Below are 16,694 nucleotides of genomic sequence, written 5' to 3'. Positions count from 1 at the left end.
AACCATTTCTGCTAGTATTGTAGGCCCTTCCTCCCTGAAGGCCCATAAAAGAAAGTTCTCACAACCAAAGTCCTTGGCACTGTCAAATGGCTTGACATCAGAAATGGATCGCAGTGTGTTTATGTGTCAATCCCAGTAGTTTGCTAAGATGGCATGATTCACGTGGAAGAAAGGAATGTCTCCAGACAGACAGTCTGCTATAGGGTCTCCTTACCTCCAACCTCCATTTGCACTAAACCATTAATTCATCTTCTTACCCTGCTTTCATCAATAACCAATCAGCAAATATCCATTAAATGCCCATTGTGTATAAGGGTCCATGCGTATGCACAGGATATTCAGCAACTATTTGTTGACTGATGATGAAAATGATGTTTTAGGCAGGTTAATTTGGCAGCTCTGCACAGGGTGGGGTGAAGTTGAAGGCAGGGACATTAATGGGGCAGGCGTGAGAGAGGCAGGAAGAGGCATGTGACTGGCAAATCAAACCGTCAGCACTACCTTAACCAGCACCTCCCTTCAGATCTCGATGAGAAAGCTCAGGACCCTGAATCTAAGAGCCACGTCCCCCAAATCACTGGTTCCATCTTCAGCCCAAGCCCCACAGCCATCACTGACGGCGGTAATCTCTCCTGTAGAAAGGGGCCCACCTTCTGCCCTGCCCCCTGCCCCCCCCCCCCACTGACAGGTAAGCAAGCTCATGAGCAAAGGTGTGGCAGCCATCGTCCCAGGAAGAAGCCCCCATGGAGATCTGGCTTGTTCGCAGATCCGAGGACCCAGAGTAAGTTTGTGCCACCAAAGTCCTTGGCCTCGTCAAATGGTTGAATGTCATAAACTGATATGTTATCAGTTTATGATAATTATACTAAAGAAGTTACAATGAAATTATCCTAAATTTTATTAGTTATATATTATATTAAAAATTATACTGAAGACCCTCGGCTCTGCTGCTCCACCCCCCTGCCAAGAACCATGGGACCTTCCCACCTGACTTACAGCTGAAGTCTTCCCTGTGCCTTGTCTCTCCCATCAGACTGGGAACTCCCTGAAGGCAGGGGCTGTCTTGCTTCTCTACACCGTACCTCAAATACAGTAGGTGCTCAACAAATTCTTTTTCTTTCATTCACACTGCATACATCTAGGCATGACTCAACTGTTCAAAATTTTCATTAACAGCAGCAGCTCATCTATGTGGTGCTCCTCAGTGCCACCCACCCAGTGCCTTGGCATCCGAGGCCTGCCACAGTCTGGCTGCCACCTCTGACTAACTGCCTCCTAACTCTGACACTAACCTCCTAACTTGTTCCCTTTATTTGTTAAACTGATCTCTCTGCTGTCCTCTGAAGATCTATACCACAGTCCCTCTGCTGTGGGGCTGTGATTTTTCAGCTTTGATTTCATTTTAATAATTTTTATTGTTTCGGGCTCAGGGCCATTCCTCCTACAAACTTGTGGTTAACTGAAAGCCTGGCCTCTAATATTCACCTCACCTGACCAAAACCTGACACACGGAATTATAGTGTTAAGACAGACATTGCTGAGGTAAAAGCCAAAATGATAGAAAGTACTGAAGAAGCCCAACTGTCCTTGACTCCTTGGCTATCTTGGCCATCCCCCATCAGCCCACTGTGAATCCTCTAAATGTAGTTTAATCTGTAACCTGACTTAGTTTACCTGTAGAGTCTGTTTAACAAGGTTGGTTTCTTTAGAGGATGTATGAGACGATGATGAATCTGCTTAACTTTGTTCAATTGTTATGACCTCGAAGTCTGTGTGAGATGATAAATGTGCCGTTTTTTTACTTTCATGGCCTCAGAGGATGTAGGAGATCGCAGTATGTAAATTCACGAGTTCTCTGTCTCTCCGGTTTAATTTTGTCTACGAGAAGTCCTGTTAGAATCTCAATCTCCATTCAGAGGTTACTTTTCTACTCCCTAAACCTGAGCTTAAGCACACTAGAACCTAAGTTTTGGCCTCTATAATCTCTGCATTGTGGTAGATTTATTTTGGCAGCAATAACTCATCACATGAACTCAAAGTGCAGATTTTTCTCCTCTAACAATACGTCTGCCTAAAATATGACCTTCCCGCATCTCTATGAATCCAAACCCTGCCAATCATCCCAGACTCAGCTCAAGTCCCACCTACTCCAGAAAGCTTTCGGGCCTTCCCCAGGCCAGCTCCGGATGTGCCCTGGACACCTACACAGAATAGGTGATCAGTAATCTCTGTTGCTGATTGAACTTCTGAAGCCAAGGAAATGAGGAACCACAGTAGTAATTATCTTTAATAAAAACCAAAGGAGGCTCATGTCCCTAAAAGCTCACATGAAAGTTGGGAGGGAAGGGGAGGAATTGAAATGGTCTGGACCACAGATTGGGCTGAGGGGGGAAAGCCATGCAGCCCGAGGAGTCAGGCATGGGCTGCTTGGTCCAAGACAGAACACTAGCCTCTAGGACCAATTGTCTCAGGCTGCCTCTCTGTATGAAAAGTGAGTTGCTTTAATTTGTCCTGCTTCAGACATAACTGGAGAAAACCCTTGGGCTCCCAGAAACATGTCATCACAGGCTCCTTCGTTGGGCCAAGCTGCCTTGTCCCAAGGTGCCTCATTCTCACGGGCCAGGCCAAGCTGAGGCAGGAGGAGGAGGGGTCACTCTTTGGACTTGCTCTGAACAGTCTTGTGCTCCTTGATCGCCTTCTCCCACTCGTGGCCATTGAACTCTTCGATGACGATGCTGCGCACGCTGCCTTCATCCAGGCAGTGGGGGGCGATTCCTGGAGAAGAGCACAATGGGGGAGATGTTACATGGGAGGGGGAAGGTCTCTGGAGAGAGGGCGATGCTGCCCTCTGCCGCCTCCCAGGTAACACCCACTAGAACCCATTCCTCAGCTCTGACACTCACCTTCTAGGTATGGATGCAAGGGTGGGTGGAAGGACCTGGGATGGCTCCAGGCAGCGATTGCCCCAACGTCACCCAGCTAGTTAAGGACCGAGTCTAGAGATGACTTAGCATGACCCCATTCTGCTGTTGCTCAGCTATTTCTCACTTGTGTCCAACTCTTTGTGACCTCATTTTGAGTTTTCTCGGCAAAGACACTAGAGTGGTTTGCCATCTCCTTCTCCAGACCCCCACTCTACAAAACCTTCAACTCCACCAGGGCGGCTGACCTTCACTCTCAATCTCACAAGCTTCCATAGGTGACAGATGGTTAGTACTAGGGGTCTCTCTTGGCAGAGATGTAATTGGAGACACAAAACTCACTGGGGAAGATGCCCCAGGTATGGGCTGGTTTGGGGACAGTTGCCACCACTCCCAGAGAGTCCCACCAAGATCCAGAAGTTGGGGCTGCAGGTCCCCTGCTGGGGAGTAGAAAGGAATTCTCTCCCTACCCAGAGTGGACCTGAAATCTGACCCTCCCTCCATGAACAATTCCCTCCATTAGCTGCTATCACATCTAAAGAAGCGTCACTACTATTACTGCTTCTGTGGCCTGAACAGATCAAACCTGAACAGCTTTCAGAGCCAAGCAGGATCAATTATTAACTACTGAGGGAGGGAGCAAATGGCTTCTACTTTCTATTTATATAACAAAGCAAAGAGAAGGCAGTTTGGAGCAGGAGAATGAGAGAGACAGAGGACCTGGGTCCAAATCCTGGCTTTGCTGCTCACTCTGTGTGTGACTTTGGATGAGTCCAAGAAGAGGCAGGACACAGCGAGGATCACACTAGACTTGTGGTCAGAAAGAACTGGGTTCGAATCCCCACCCTAAGTTCCCCTTCCACCACCAGCAGACACTTATTAGCCGTGTGCCCCCACTCTAAGCCGTTGTTAGCTCATCTGTAAAATGAGAAGACTGGGCTGGAGGACCTCTAAGGTGCTCCCCTCCAGCTCTGAAGCTATAAGCCAAAATGACCTGGGCTCTGTGGGCCTCTGTAAAATGCCAGGGTTGAACTAGATGAGATCCTTCCAGCTCTAAATCCTCCGTCAGCAGAAGCCAGTCCTATTTCCTATCTAGTGACGCTTTGCATTCTTGGTTTAAGTCTTACTCTAGTAGAGTGTCCCTCGAGCTAATAGCTGAAATGCATTTCCCTCTCTCCTCCCCCTGCCCCTTTGCCCCGTCGTTATAATCATAACCCCTTACACTTTATCAAGGATTCCATCCATGACCCTGGTTGATCCTTATGACAGGTAGGCAAGACAGGGCCAGTATATCATCCCCATTTTACAGATGAGCTAATCAAGGTTGGGACAGCTCTCATCTTCTGCCCGTGATCACTGCTAGGAAGTAGTAATTGGAATTTCAGTCCCCTGGGTCTCAGTGCCCTTTCTCCGATGCGAAGCTGGCCCTACCTTCCGCTTGATAGTCTATGCCAGAGTTTTACCCGATTTATAAGTTCATCCGTCTATAGGGTGTCATAACCAGAATATAAGTAATGTAAGGGTTGTTACCTACATTTCACAAATGAGGTCAGAGAAGTTGAGTGACCTGTCCAGGGCCACACAGCTCAGAAGGGCTGGGACTAGGCTCTGGACCCAGCCCAGCCTGCCATGATCAGGAGATGACTATAAGTAGGGAGCCCGGCTCACTGGCTTCCCCTGCTCAGACTCACTTGAGCATGTTCAGCTGGTGCATTGTTGGTAAAATGGGCTCCAGGCCTATCGATCACCAGAAAATGCCTCTGCTCCTTGGGTCCCGGCATTTCTCAGGACACAGCCCCGTTCCCTTTACCTACCATAACTATCGGGGTTGGACCGAGGCGTATAGAAGCTCTGAACCCCACAGCTCTTGCAGAACGTGTGCTGGGCCTTGTGGGTGTTGAAGGTGTACGTGGTTATGTTCTCAGCACCCTGCGGGAAACACACAGACACATTTCTTTGTCAGCAGGGGTCTTCTCCTTTATTGACTCATCCACGTACTAACATACAAGCTGGTGCGGAGAGACAGAAGCAAAAGCAGAAGATACCAACACGGGGATGATATCCATAAGATACTGGAAGGAAGCCGGACTCGAAGGAGTGGCGAGGCCAGCCAGGGATGGCCCTGGGAAACAGATGATGAGACAGACTGGACTGTGCCTTGGGGCTGGGGCCCAGCAGTGCAGAACGGTGTGGACACTACAAAATGCAGAGATTGGAGGAAACGGACATATTTTCAGAAATGATTATTGTTGTTGAAAAATAAACTAAGGGCCTTCTCTATGCTAGGGAGGCCCTGCAAAAATGCTTCAGACAACGGTCTCTGCCCTCAGGATGTGACACACATACAAATAACTGTGATGCACACCTAAACATGGTAAGTAATGGATGGTAAAATAAATACATAAACAACACTAAAAGACTGGAAGAAACCCGTAAGATCCTTAGTGGTTTGGTTTTGTCAGGATGTGTGTACTTTTAATAAATTGTAAATAGTTGGAAGTTCATAGTTTTATACGAGATTTTATTCGTTCTTTTGGTGTTTTGTCTGTTGGTAGATGCTAACTTTATGATATAAAAACAGTTTTAAAAATAAATGCCTAAGAAGAGTGTAAACGCTGTGATATGGAGGTCCCAGCATGGGGAGGGAAGGGCGGGGGACAGGAAATGTTTAGAGAGGGCTTCATGGAGAAGGGACATCTGAGTTGGGTCTTAAGAATGGGGCAAATCAGCAGGTGGGGATGGGGGACAGGGTACCCCAGGCACAGAGAAACAGGGCAAGCAAAGGGCAGAGGCAGGAACATTCGGGCAAACAGTCCAGTTTGGTCCAAGAATAAAGTCCACAGTGAGAAAAGCCTAGAAAGCCGGGGCAGAATCTCAGACTTGGCAAAGACATCAGTGCGGATCTAGCTCAACCCAGATCCACAGAAGAGGCCCTGCTACAACATCCCCAACAAGCAGTGACCCAGCTTCTGTTGGCCACCGCCAAGGAGCTGGAACCCGTGTCTGTCAAGTCAGCCCATTCCACTTTGGGGTAAGTAGGTAGAGCAGTTAGGGGCTCTTTATATGAAGCTTAAAGTGACCTCTCTGCAATTTCTCCCACTGCTCTGAGTATTGCCCTCTTGGGCCAAAGAGAACATGGCCATTCTTTCTTCCTCGTGACATCCGACTATCAATCGAGCCTCACTAAGTCACTTCTCTTCTCTAGGCTCAACATCCCCACTTACCTCAGTTAATCCTCAAAAGACCCAAGACCCTTCGTCATCGTGGCTGTCCTCCTCCAGACACTCTACTGCTTACTAATTTCCTTCCTAAAATATGGTGCCTAGAGCCGGACACCTTACTCCAGGTAGGATCTGACCAGGACAAGGTACCGCAGAATATCACTCCTTAATCCTCGAAGCGATGCTTCCCTCCATGCAGTCTAGGCATTAACTTTTGGGGCTGTTGCCTCATTGAGGTTGTGGCCCACTATAACCCCCAGATCTTTTTATTTTTCAAATAACATTGTTTTCCTTTCCTCTCCCCTCCCCTGCCACAAGAAAAAGAAAAACAAAACCCTTGTAAAAAATACTCATAGACAAGCAAAGTGAATCCCTATGTCGGTTATGTCCAAAAATCTAATTCTTTGTATTTAGTCTCTCTCCTCCGTGTCAAGAGGTGGGCAGCTGGTGTCACCATGGCTCCTCTGGAATCATGGGTGGCCATCGACTGCATCGAGGAGATCTCAAATCTCTTAAAAATTATTCATTTTTGACAATGTTGTTATAGCATAAATTGTTCTCTTGACTCCGCTCACGTCACTCCCCATCACTTCCCCATCCCCTTCAGCATTTCTTACAGTACGACAGTCTTCTCCCGGGTCTTTTCAAAGTGCCAGCTAACTACTCCTCCCCCATCTTGTGCTTGCAAAGTAAACATTTTTAGCCTAAGTTAAAGATTTTACACTTAGATTTTTACATTTCATCTTATTTGGTTCAGACCAAGAGTTTAGCCTGTCAGAAAAACAAACACACCCACACAAACACTTACCTCACCCTCACACATACACCCAAATCCCCACAAACCCAGCTGCATGTATGAGAGTGGGTGCGCACACACATACACACCATACAACTCACATCACACAGACACACCCACACTGGATTGTCATCAGAGGACGTGGGTTTCCACCCCACGTATGTACGTACATATACACCATACGTGCACATACAACTCACATCACACAGACACACTCACACACACTCATACCCACACCCACACTCACACAGACACTCACCCACCCACACTGGACTGTCACCAGAGGACGTGGGTTTTCACCCAGGTGCACACGTACATACATACACACCGTATGTGCACATAGAACTCACATCACACAGACACATTCACACACACTTATACGCACACTCACCCACCCACACTGGCTTGTCACCAGAGGATGTGGGTTTCCACCCCAGCTCTGCCACTTAATAGATGTGTGACTGTGAGCAAGTCCCTTAACCTCTGGGACCTGTTTCCTCCCCTGTAAAATGGAGGGTTTGTATTACTTAGAGCACTTATTAAGTGGTTACTGGGTTCCAGACCCTGGATTAGAAGCCTTCTAAGGTTCCTTCTAGCTTCACATCCATGATCCAAGGATCTTTTGAGCTCTGACTTTGTCATCCAGTGAATCTTTAGAATTTTAATCTCATGTGGTTTCATAATTTCATTCCCAATAGCTTCCCATTCCTCCTGTGCTGACTTTCATGGGAAACCTTTAGTCCGTGGGACCCTGCCTCACCTTCCACTGAACCCTTTGAAATCTGCTCTCCCCAGATCCAAGGTGTAAGGGAGACTATTCCCAGCTTTTTCTGGTGGAGGCAAACCAGGCTTTGCCATTTGACCTGCCAAAGGTCCTTCAGGCCCTGCATCTGCCCTGCTGCTCATCTCTCCAGACCTCTAGGCACTGCCATCCAAGCTGCCAAGGAACCCTCGGGACTTCTGGACATTTCCATCTATCCTGCAGCTGAACCTTTCGGGCTCTGTGTGCTGTCTCCCCCGATCAGAACGTGAATTCCTGCAGGTCGGAAGACTTCAATTTTCTATTTCTATCCCTAGCACTTAGCACAGTGCTTGGCATATGTCAGGTGTTTAATAAATGCTTTTTCAATCATTCCTCTCCTTCTATATCATAAACTCTAGCAGAGAGGGGTCACTTCTCCCCTGAGAAGTGACCTTATTTCTATCCCAGCAACCATTGATCTTCACCCAAACGCTCCTCATACCTAACCGTCTTGTTACTGGATTTCCTCACATGAATACACCTTGTAAAGTATGAAGCCTCCTCAGCCCTGATGCTTCTTAATCTATTTTGTTTAAGTAAAGAATATTCAGAACTGTATTCTAGTCATGGGTCTCATCCCACAGTGATACCCATGAGGTCAAATTTGCCTCCCTACGTTGGACTTCATCCTGCTTGTTGCCTAAATTTTGTGCGTTTTTTATGGACTTTGGAGCCCAAGATTTTTACTGCTGACTCCTTTTTTGGATTTCCTCTTCAGTAAAATTCTGAATGTCTCCATCGCCATTCTTCCTCCTGTGTTGTAGCTACTCCCCATGGTTATCTAGCTTGGTGAATAAATACATTTTTCTTTCTCTTTCATCCTCTTCAAATGGAAGCCTTTTAGATTAGATTGTCAAGACCCCTGGCACATAGGGTTTTACCAGCCCTTTTCTGATACCCTTTATCCCTGGTCAGGAGCCTGTCATTCCTATGTTTTAAAACCTACATTTTCTGATAAAGGCCTCATTTCTAAAATATAGAGAGAAATATATAGAGAACTAAGTCAAATTTATAAGAATACAAATCATTCCTCAATTGGTAAATGGTCAAAGGATATGAACAGGCAGTTTTCAGAGGAAGAAATTAAAGATATCTATAGTCATATGAAAAAATGCTCTAAATCACTATTGATTAGAGAAATGCAAATCAAAACAACTCTTAGGTACTACATCATACCTGTCAGATTGGCTAACATGACAAAACAGGAAAATTATAAATGCTGGAGAAGATGTGGGAAAATTGGAACACTAACGCATTGTTTGTAGAGTTGTGAACCAATCCAACCATTTTGGAGAGCAATTTGGAACTATGCCCAAAGGGCTATAAAAATGTGCATACACATTGACTCTGCAATACCACTTCTAGGGTTATATCCCAAAGAGATCATACAAATACGAAAAGAACCCACATATACAAAAAAATTTATAGCAGCTCTTTTTGCTGTGGCCAAGAACTGGAAATTGAGGGGATGCCCATCAACTGGGGAATGGCTGAACAAGTTGTGGTATATGAATGTAAAGGAATACTATTGTGCTATAAGAAAGGATGAGCAGGCAGACTTCAGAAAAACCTGGAAAGACTTACATGAACTTATGCTGAATTAGGGGAGCAGAACCAGGAGAACATTGTACACAGTGACAGTCACAGTGTACAATGACTGACTTTGATAGACTTGGCTCTTCTCAGCAATGCAAGGTTCTAAGACAGCTCCAAAATGCCATCTACATCCAGAAAAAGAATTAGAGTCTGAATGCAGATTGAAGCGAACTATTTGCTTTCTCTCTTTTTTGTTTTGTTTTGTTCTTTCTCGTGGTTCCTCCCATTCGTTCTAATTCTTCTATACAACGTGACTAACGTGAGAATATGTTTAATATGAATGTGTATGTAGAGCCTATATTGGATTGCACACCGTCTTGGGGAGGGGGAGAAAATTTGAAACTCAAAAGCTTGTGGAACTGAATATTATAAACTAAAAATAAGTAAGTAATAGTTGAGTGTTTTTCAGAGATTCCTCAAATGAGGGTTGGCTACTTTGTTTTCAGTTCTTGGCTTCTTCCATTTTGTTCAGGGATATTTCCTTCACTGTTCGGGCCAGACCCAGAATGTGAAGAGGTGTCCTTTAAGTATGATGTGTTGTACATGGAATGGCGTAAGATTCAAGAGACAATGAGGAGTCATTGGAGAATTTAGAGGGACATGATTTGGGCAACATTGCCCTGTTTCACATGCATGCATGTCGTAAACTCTGTAGGGGAAAGATCAGTGCCTATCTGGGTACTCTGGGGCAAAACAAAAAACTCCTACCTAGGCAAGGAATCACAGCATGAGATAATCCTAGAGCTGGAAAGGACTTTGGAGATCAGAATTTTACAAATGAAGAATCTGAGACCCAAGGTCACACCAGCACTGCCGGGATTCAAACCAGGCTATCTGCCCCAAAGCCAATGTTCTTTCCTCTCTTCTCCATCTCGCCACTCCTCAGAAAACACTCGATAATATTTGTTGACTAGAAATAAGAAAATGCAGCCTGGATGCTCAGGACCATCAGGACCACTACTGCTACACAGAAAAATGGGATGCTCATAAATGTCCCGTCAATTCTGAGCTGCCACATCTGCCTGATTGTGGGACCCAGACAATCAATCCACCGATTGGCTCATCTTTCTGCTTTAATGGACAGGCGATGGTGCTCTTCCTCAATAATTTCAGAACAGTACTTCTTCAAGGGGGCAGGGTAAAAAGAATGAGATTCCAGAAAACCCAGAAAATTAGACATGGAGAAAGAGAGAGAAGAAGAAAATCTGTTAGTGGTCATCTCTACAAGGAGTAAGAGCAGGTTTTGGAGCTACCCAGAGGCAGGGGGATGGACTAAATTACCTTTTCTATCTGAAGGCCTGAAAGTCAATTTTTTCGGTGCTCTGAGAAATACAGAGAGTCTCTCGACATGTGACACGCCAATGGGCCACCTTAATGAAGAAGTTCTTAGCCTGGCGCCTTTGAACTTGATTTTGAACTATTTCAGTAACCCTATTTTGGTATAATTGTTGTCCTTTGTAATCCTGTGTGTCTCGTTTTGTGCATTATTCTGAGAAGGGGTCCATAGGTTTCACTAAACTGTCTGCCAAAGGAGTCCAGGACATAAAAAAGGGGAAGAACCCTTGCCTTAATTGATCTTTGTTAACAGAGTGGGATGGAGTCAATTTATATAAAATAAGAGCCATTCCCCAATTAAGAAATAGTCAAAGGATATGAACGGACAGTTTTCAGAAGAAATCAAAGTTATCAATAGTCACATGAAAAAATGCTCTAAATCACTATTGATTAGAAAAAACAACTAAGATACCTAACCTCACACTTATCAGATTGGCTAACATGACAGAAAAAGAAAATTATAAATGCTAGAGGGGAAGTGGAAAAATAGAGACACCAAAGCATTACTGCTGGAACTGCGAACTGGTCCAAATATTGTGAAGATTTAGAACTGCGCCTAAAGCGCTACAAAACTGCACACTCTTTGTTTGACTCAGCAACACCACTACTAGGTCTGTATCCCCATCAGAGAAAAAGGAAAGGGACCTAGATGTACAAGATTTATAGTAGCTTTTATTGTGGTGGCAAAGAATCTGAAATTGAGGGAATTCCCATTAATTGGGGAATGGCTGAGCAAGCTGTGGTACACGACTGTGATGGAAAAACTATGGTGCTGTAAGAAATGATGAGGGAGACGGTTTCAGGAAAACCTGGGAAGACTTCATGAGCTGATGTAAAGTGAAGTGAGTGGAATCAAAAGAACATTGTGCACAGTGATGGCAACGACGTAATGATGACCAACTGTGAAAGACTTGACTAGTGTGTTCAAGACAACATCCGGAGCCAATTCTAAAGGACCCATGACCAAAAATGCTGCCCACCTCCACAGGGAGGACTGATGAACTCTGAGGGCAGACTCAAGTACAATTTTTTCACTTTCTTTGTGGGAAAAAAATTAAGGAACAGGTAAGTGCCCTTTTGTTCTCCACTTGGTGAAGGTTTAAAAAAAATGTTAACATCACTTCCCGATGACTCGCTATCTTTTCCTCCCTTGCTCCCTCCCAAGTAGATTCCTCCCACGTAACAAATACACACGGTCAAACCAAACCAAACCTAACACCGGCCAAGTCTGAAAATGTCAGCCTGTACCTAGAGGCCTGTCTCTGCCCCAGGTGGGAGGCAGCCTTTGTTCTCAGGCCTCTGAAATCACCCTCAGTCAGTGGAATGATCAGAGTTCTGAGATTTTTCCAGGTTGATTCCCTTTACATCATTGTACCCACTGCAGAAACTGTTCTGGTTCTCCTCCCTTCATTTTGTGAGCGTCTGTGCCCTCCCCCCTCCCCACCCCAGGGCACCTTCATGGGCAACACAAAGCAGAAGAGGAGATGGAAGATGGGGCAGAGGGAGCCAAAGGCCGTGGGCCTCATGTCCTGCCACCCCCGGTTAGAATGGGGTGAGATCAAAACTGCCCAGAGAACAGCTCTCCTGACATTCTGCCAGCAGCCCTGCCCTCCCCCATCCCCAGTGTGCTGCTAGAGATCTTTGCTGTTGCTCCGTCGTTTCCAACTCACTGTGACCCCATTCTGAGTTTTCTTGGCAAAGATACTGGAGGGGTGTGCCCATTTCCTTCTCCAGTTCACTTGACAAATGAGGAAACTGAGGCAATCAGGGTTAAGTGACCTGCCCAGGGTCACACAGCTAATAAGTTTCTGAGGCCAGATTTGAACTCATGAAGATGAGTCTTGCTGACTGCATTGTACCACCCAGATGTCTCTATGTTATAGATACTAAGCTTTAAAAAGAGTGTGGCCAGCAGATACATCCCTGGGCAACACCCCCCACCAAGCAGACAGGCCCCTGGCATACACCCATCAAGCAGACAGGCCCCTGGCACACCCCTCCAGTGCTCACCTTCAGAAGCTTGAAGTGAGAAGCGGGAACAACGAAGTGCCGGTTCTGTTTCTTTTTGCAAATGCTACAGCTGCAGCAAAGTGAGAAAATCACCAAGTCAGCAAAAAGCCCACCACAGCCTTCCCCTCTTCATTCAATTAAAGCCAAAGCTCATCTACTGTTCACCTCCTAGGGGCGAGGCACCATGCTAAGCACTGGGCATCCCCGGATAAAGGTGCCTCCCTTCAGAAGGCCTAACCTGATGTGCCCCAGGGCCCCACGCCACCGAAGGGGTTGGTAAGCTGAGGGCCTCGTGTGTGTGTGTGTGTTTGTGGTGTGTGTGTGTTTGTGAGTGCGATCGTGCGTGAGTATGTGTGTATGTGTGTATATGTGTGTGTTTGTATGTGTGTATATGTGTGTATGTGTGTGTGCGTATGTGTGTATGTGTGTGTGTGTGTGTGCATGCACAAACACACAGGCAATAGTAATGTCTGCCCTCACACTATGGAGAAGAAAATCTGTCTTTACAGAAGCCCCCCCAGTGGACTTGTTTTCCAGCAGCTTGTTTTTTTTCTTTCTTTTCTTTTTTTTAATACTCTGGTAACCACTTGTTATTCAGTCATGTTTCAGTCGTGTCTGACTCTTCATGACCTCATTTGGGGTTTTCTTGGCAAAGATACTTGAGCAATTTGCCATTTCCTTCTCCAGCTCATTTTACAGCTAAGGAAACTAAGGCAAACAAGGTTAAGTGACTTACCTAGGTCATATGGCCAGTAAGTGTCTCAGGCTGAATTTGAACTCATGTCTTTGTGACTCCAGGCCTAGCACTCTATCCACAGTGCCACCCAGCTGCCTTTGATAACTTGGCAAAATTAGTTTCCTTCATAGTCACAGGACTAATAATATTCTGTGCATTTTAAAACATTATTCTGAGAAGGGCCTTCCTTGATCACCCAGGGGCCCGGGACACACAAAAATAGAGGTGAAGAAGCCTGCTCTAGTGGGAGGAACACTGAATTTGAAGCCAGAGGACCTGGGACAGACTCCAGGATCTTCTGTGTGAGCCTGGATGAGTGACAGCCAGACTTAATGACCCCTAAGGCCCTACTCTGGATGCTCCAAGCCAGGACAACCATAAAATCCTGAGAAAAGCTATTGTAGCAACCAAACGATGCTCGTATCACAACGAAGTTCATCACAATAAGAGAAACAAATGCAACAGGTGAAAAACAATCATGTGTCCCGTATGGACAACTGGGGATGTAGGAATTTTCTACTGAAGCTAATAATCATTCAGGATATAAGCAGTCAAGACAAAAAAAAAATGTGTTTCTGCATTTTCCTTTCCTTCCCCTTCCTCATCCACAAGAGGCAGGGGGCCATAGTAGATAAAGCCATGGAGACCTGGGTTCAAGTTCTGCCTTTCACACATCAAGGCTGTGAACCCTGGGCAGGTCTCTTAACTTCTTAGGGTTTTAGGCATCTGACTATTAGTTGCACAGGAGTTGATGAGCTGTATTGCTGGAGAGAATGTCCTCCCCTGGGAGTTCCTTCCCTACTCCAGTGAAACCACAAGGCCAGTCCCATCCCTTCACAATGCTTAGTTTGATGGACCTCAAATGGAGAGTCAGTGCTAATATGCACTGCCCCCACCCCAGCCAAGCTCCACTCCCCCTTAGTTGGAATGGAAAAGGGTCACTCACTTGCAGTCAAAAACGTGCAGATCTGCCGAAGCCCAGACTTCAAAGCGAACGGCCCCACAGTGGCAGCCTCCAGTGTGTTTCACCAGACCTTGGTATTCACTAGGCAGAGCAAAAGTTAAAAAAAAAAAGTGGGATGGTGAGCGTTTCTCGGTAGTACCAGACACAGCACAAGAAAAGACTTCAGCTCTCGGCATGGCTTCCCATCTCTGACATACTGGCCCCTCTGGAGCATAATGGGCCCAGCACCCCATGGGAGACAGAGGCCAACAGCCACACACAGATACACACACCAACGGGTGGCCTTTCTTCCAGGACATGAAGGATACCAAAGAATGGGCTGGTAGGGAGAGACAGGAGTATCCTAGGAAACGCTTCCTTTGACAAAGGTGGGACCAAGCCTTGATAGATTGGTGGGACGGGGCCATGGGAGGATCATTATGTGCTATTTTCCAGCATCTCAACCATGCTTTTTATCTGTAAACCTGCCAGGAAAAGAGCAGTAGACTGGATTTAAATCCTAAGCTGATTATTTATTCATTACCTGTGTGATCTTGGACATGGACTTCCTCTCTCCAGCCTTCAGCATCCTCATCTATAAACTGAATGGGCTAGTCTAGGAGGTTACTTCCAGAGCCATGACGCATTTGCTAACAGCATCATAACATGAGTGGTAGGTTGATCCAAAAAAGACCCTAGGTTTCATCAGTCCTGCAGCTCCAGGCATTGAAAACTTATACTCTTAGAGAGTAGCCTGAGGTCCGGGAGGAGTTGGGAAGTTAGTCCAGGATAGCACAGCAAATGTCAGAGGTGGGATTTGAACCCTGGGCCTTGCTGAATACAAGGCCAGCATTCTACGTAAATGAAACAGTCTGATACTCAATTTGCTATCAGCCTCCAGATTTTATCTTCTTTGGGGAAGGGGGAGCTTGCCAGACCCCCTGAAAATGTTACCAGTCCCCCTTAGAATACAAAATGCAGTTGTTTTCTGAAAACCCCTCCAAACAAGACTAATCTAAGGGCCTGCCCTTCCTTTCTGCACATGGAGTATTCTTATCTTGCTTTCATGCCAAGCTGGGGGAGGGGTGCTGGGAGACAGAGGTAATTGGAGCTTAATTAGTTCCAAACATCTGAGGCCTCCTCCCCTGAAGTCTTTCAGCGGCTCTAGCCCAACCAGAGCCGCTCAGGACTCCTCCCAGCCTCCCTCTCCTCCAGCTGTGCCTTCACCATGGTAACAGAGCACAATGGCCCTGCCCCCACTCTTTCCATAGGGCCACATGGATGCTCAGGAAGGAGCTGTTCATGAATCCATTTTCCCAGGCTCACACCACGATTTCTCCCAGCTAGCACAGTCAAAAATTACTGAACGGTTTTTTAAAATGAAATTGTCCTCCACCGTCACACCTGTCTTATTTAGAGTTCCAGGAAAAGAAATGGGAAGGGGCTAGGGAGGCTGGGAAGGGCAGCTGAGAAGCAGCTTACAATTCCACAGGGGAAAGCACCCCAACATGAAATGCATTTGGTACTGACTCTGGATTCCTGGGAAAGGAGGAAAATCCAAGGCAGACTCGGAACTGCCAAGAGTCTGAAATCCTATCAACATTCTTTTAATGTGGGCAGAACAAACAATAAACTAAGCCCTGAAAAGGGGCGGGGGGCCGGCAGCACTCTAAAGCTCAGCTACTAAATCTCCCCTGCTGGTAGGAGAGAAAACAGGCCCCTTCCCCCTCCTTCCCTCCCTCCCTCTCCTCCAAAAAGACAAGGAAAATCTGTTTGTGAAAGATCGTTGTAGCCGAACAAATGGTAGCCCACAGAAGAGGGGCAGGCCTTAGTCATTCATTCAGTCATCAAGAATTTATTAAAGACCTACTATGTGCCCAGGTACTGTGCTAGAGATAAAAAGACAAAACAATTCCTGTCCCGAAGGAGCCTAAACTCTAACATTCTATCAGAGACAAAAAGTACCCATAAAAGTATATAACCATAAATACAAGGCTGGGGGTGGGGGAGGGAACGAGGAGGACATTATCCTTGGGAAGGAAGGCCTCCTATACTCAGCCCCATCCCTGTTCTGGAAAAATATCTGACAAGAGCCCTGTTCATTTCTATTATAATGACACTGCCGATTATGGCCGTGTTTCTTTCGCTCCTTTCTTCAAGGGTCCCGCTCTCTGTTCAGATAATGGCCTGGACAGACCAGTTCCTCTATTAATTATCGGCGTGACTACTGGTGGCAGATGTTGCTTTGTGATGACGCTCTGCGCTTATTAGGAACGATAATGATAGCGATCAGAATAACAAGAGGGAGAAGGATAAAGACGCAGGCCAGGCCGC

The 16,694-nt window shown here is 46.2% G+C and overlaps 1 protein-coding gene across 1 annotated transcript in view; it reads right to left on the bottom strand.

Annotated features, from left to right (window-relative positions):
* Window positions 1-2,261: 2,261 nt before the first annotated feature.
* The window catches only part of CENPV (centromere protein V), a 54,707-nt gene continuing 40,274 nt past the window's right edge, over window positions 2,262-16,694 (bottom strand). Inside the window, exons 6-9 of the mRNA XM_036768138.1 lie at window positions 14,364-14,462; window positions 12,682-12,751; window positions 4,736-4,850; window positions 2,262-2,775 (exon numbers count right to left, since the gene is read on the bottom strand). Coding sequence (XP_036624033.1) covers window positions 2,651-2,775; window positions 4,736-4,850; window positions 12,682-12,751; window positions 14,364-14,462 — 409 coding nt within the window. The 3' untranslated portion in view covers window positions 2,262-2,650. The remainder of the gene's footprint in view (window positions 2,776-4,735; window positions 4,851-12,681; window positions 12,752-14,363; window positions 14,463-16,694) is intronic.

This window comes from Trichosurus vulpecula, chromosome 7 (genome assembly GCF_011100635.1).
Source record: "Trichosurus vulpecula isolate mTriVul1 chromosome 7, mTriVul1.pri, whole genome shotgun sequence".
Taxonomy (NCBI): domain Eukaryota; kingdom Metazoa; phylum Chordata; class Mammalia; order Diprotodontia; family Phalangeridae; genus Trichosurus; species Trichosurus vulpecula.
Note: the sequence above shows the minus strand (reverse complement) of the source record. Positions and strands in the feature narration are given on the sequence as shown.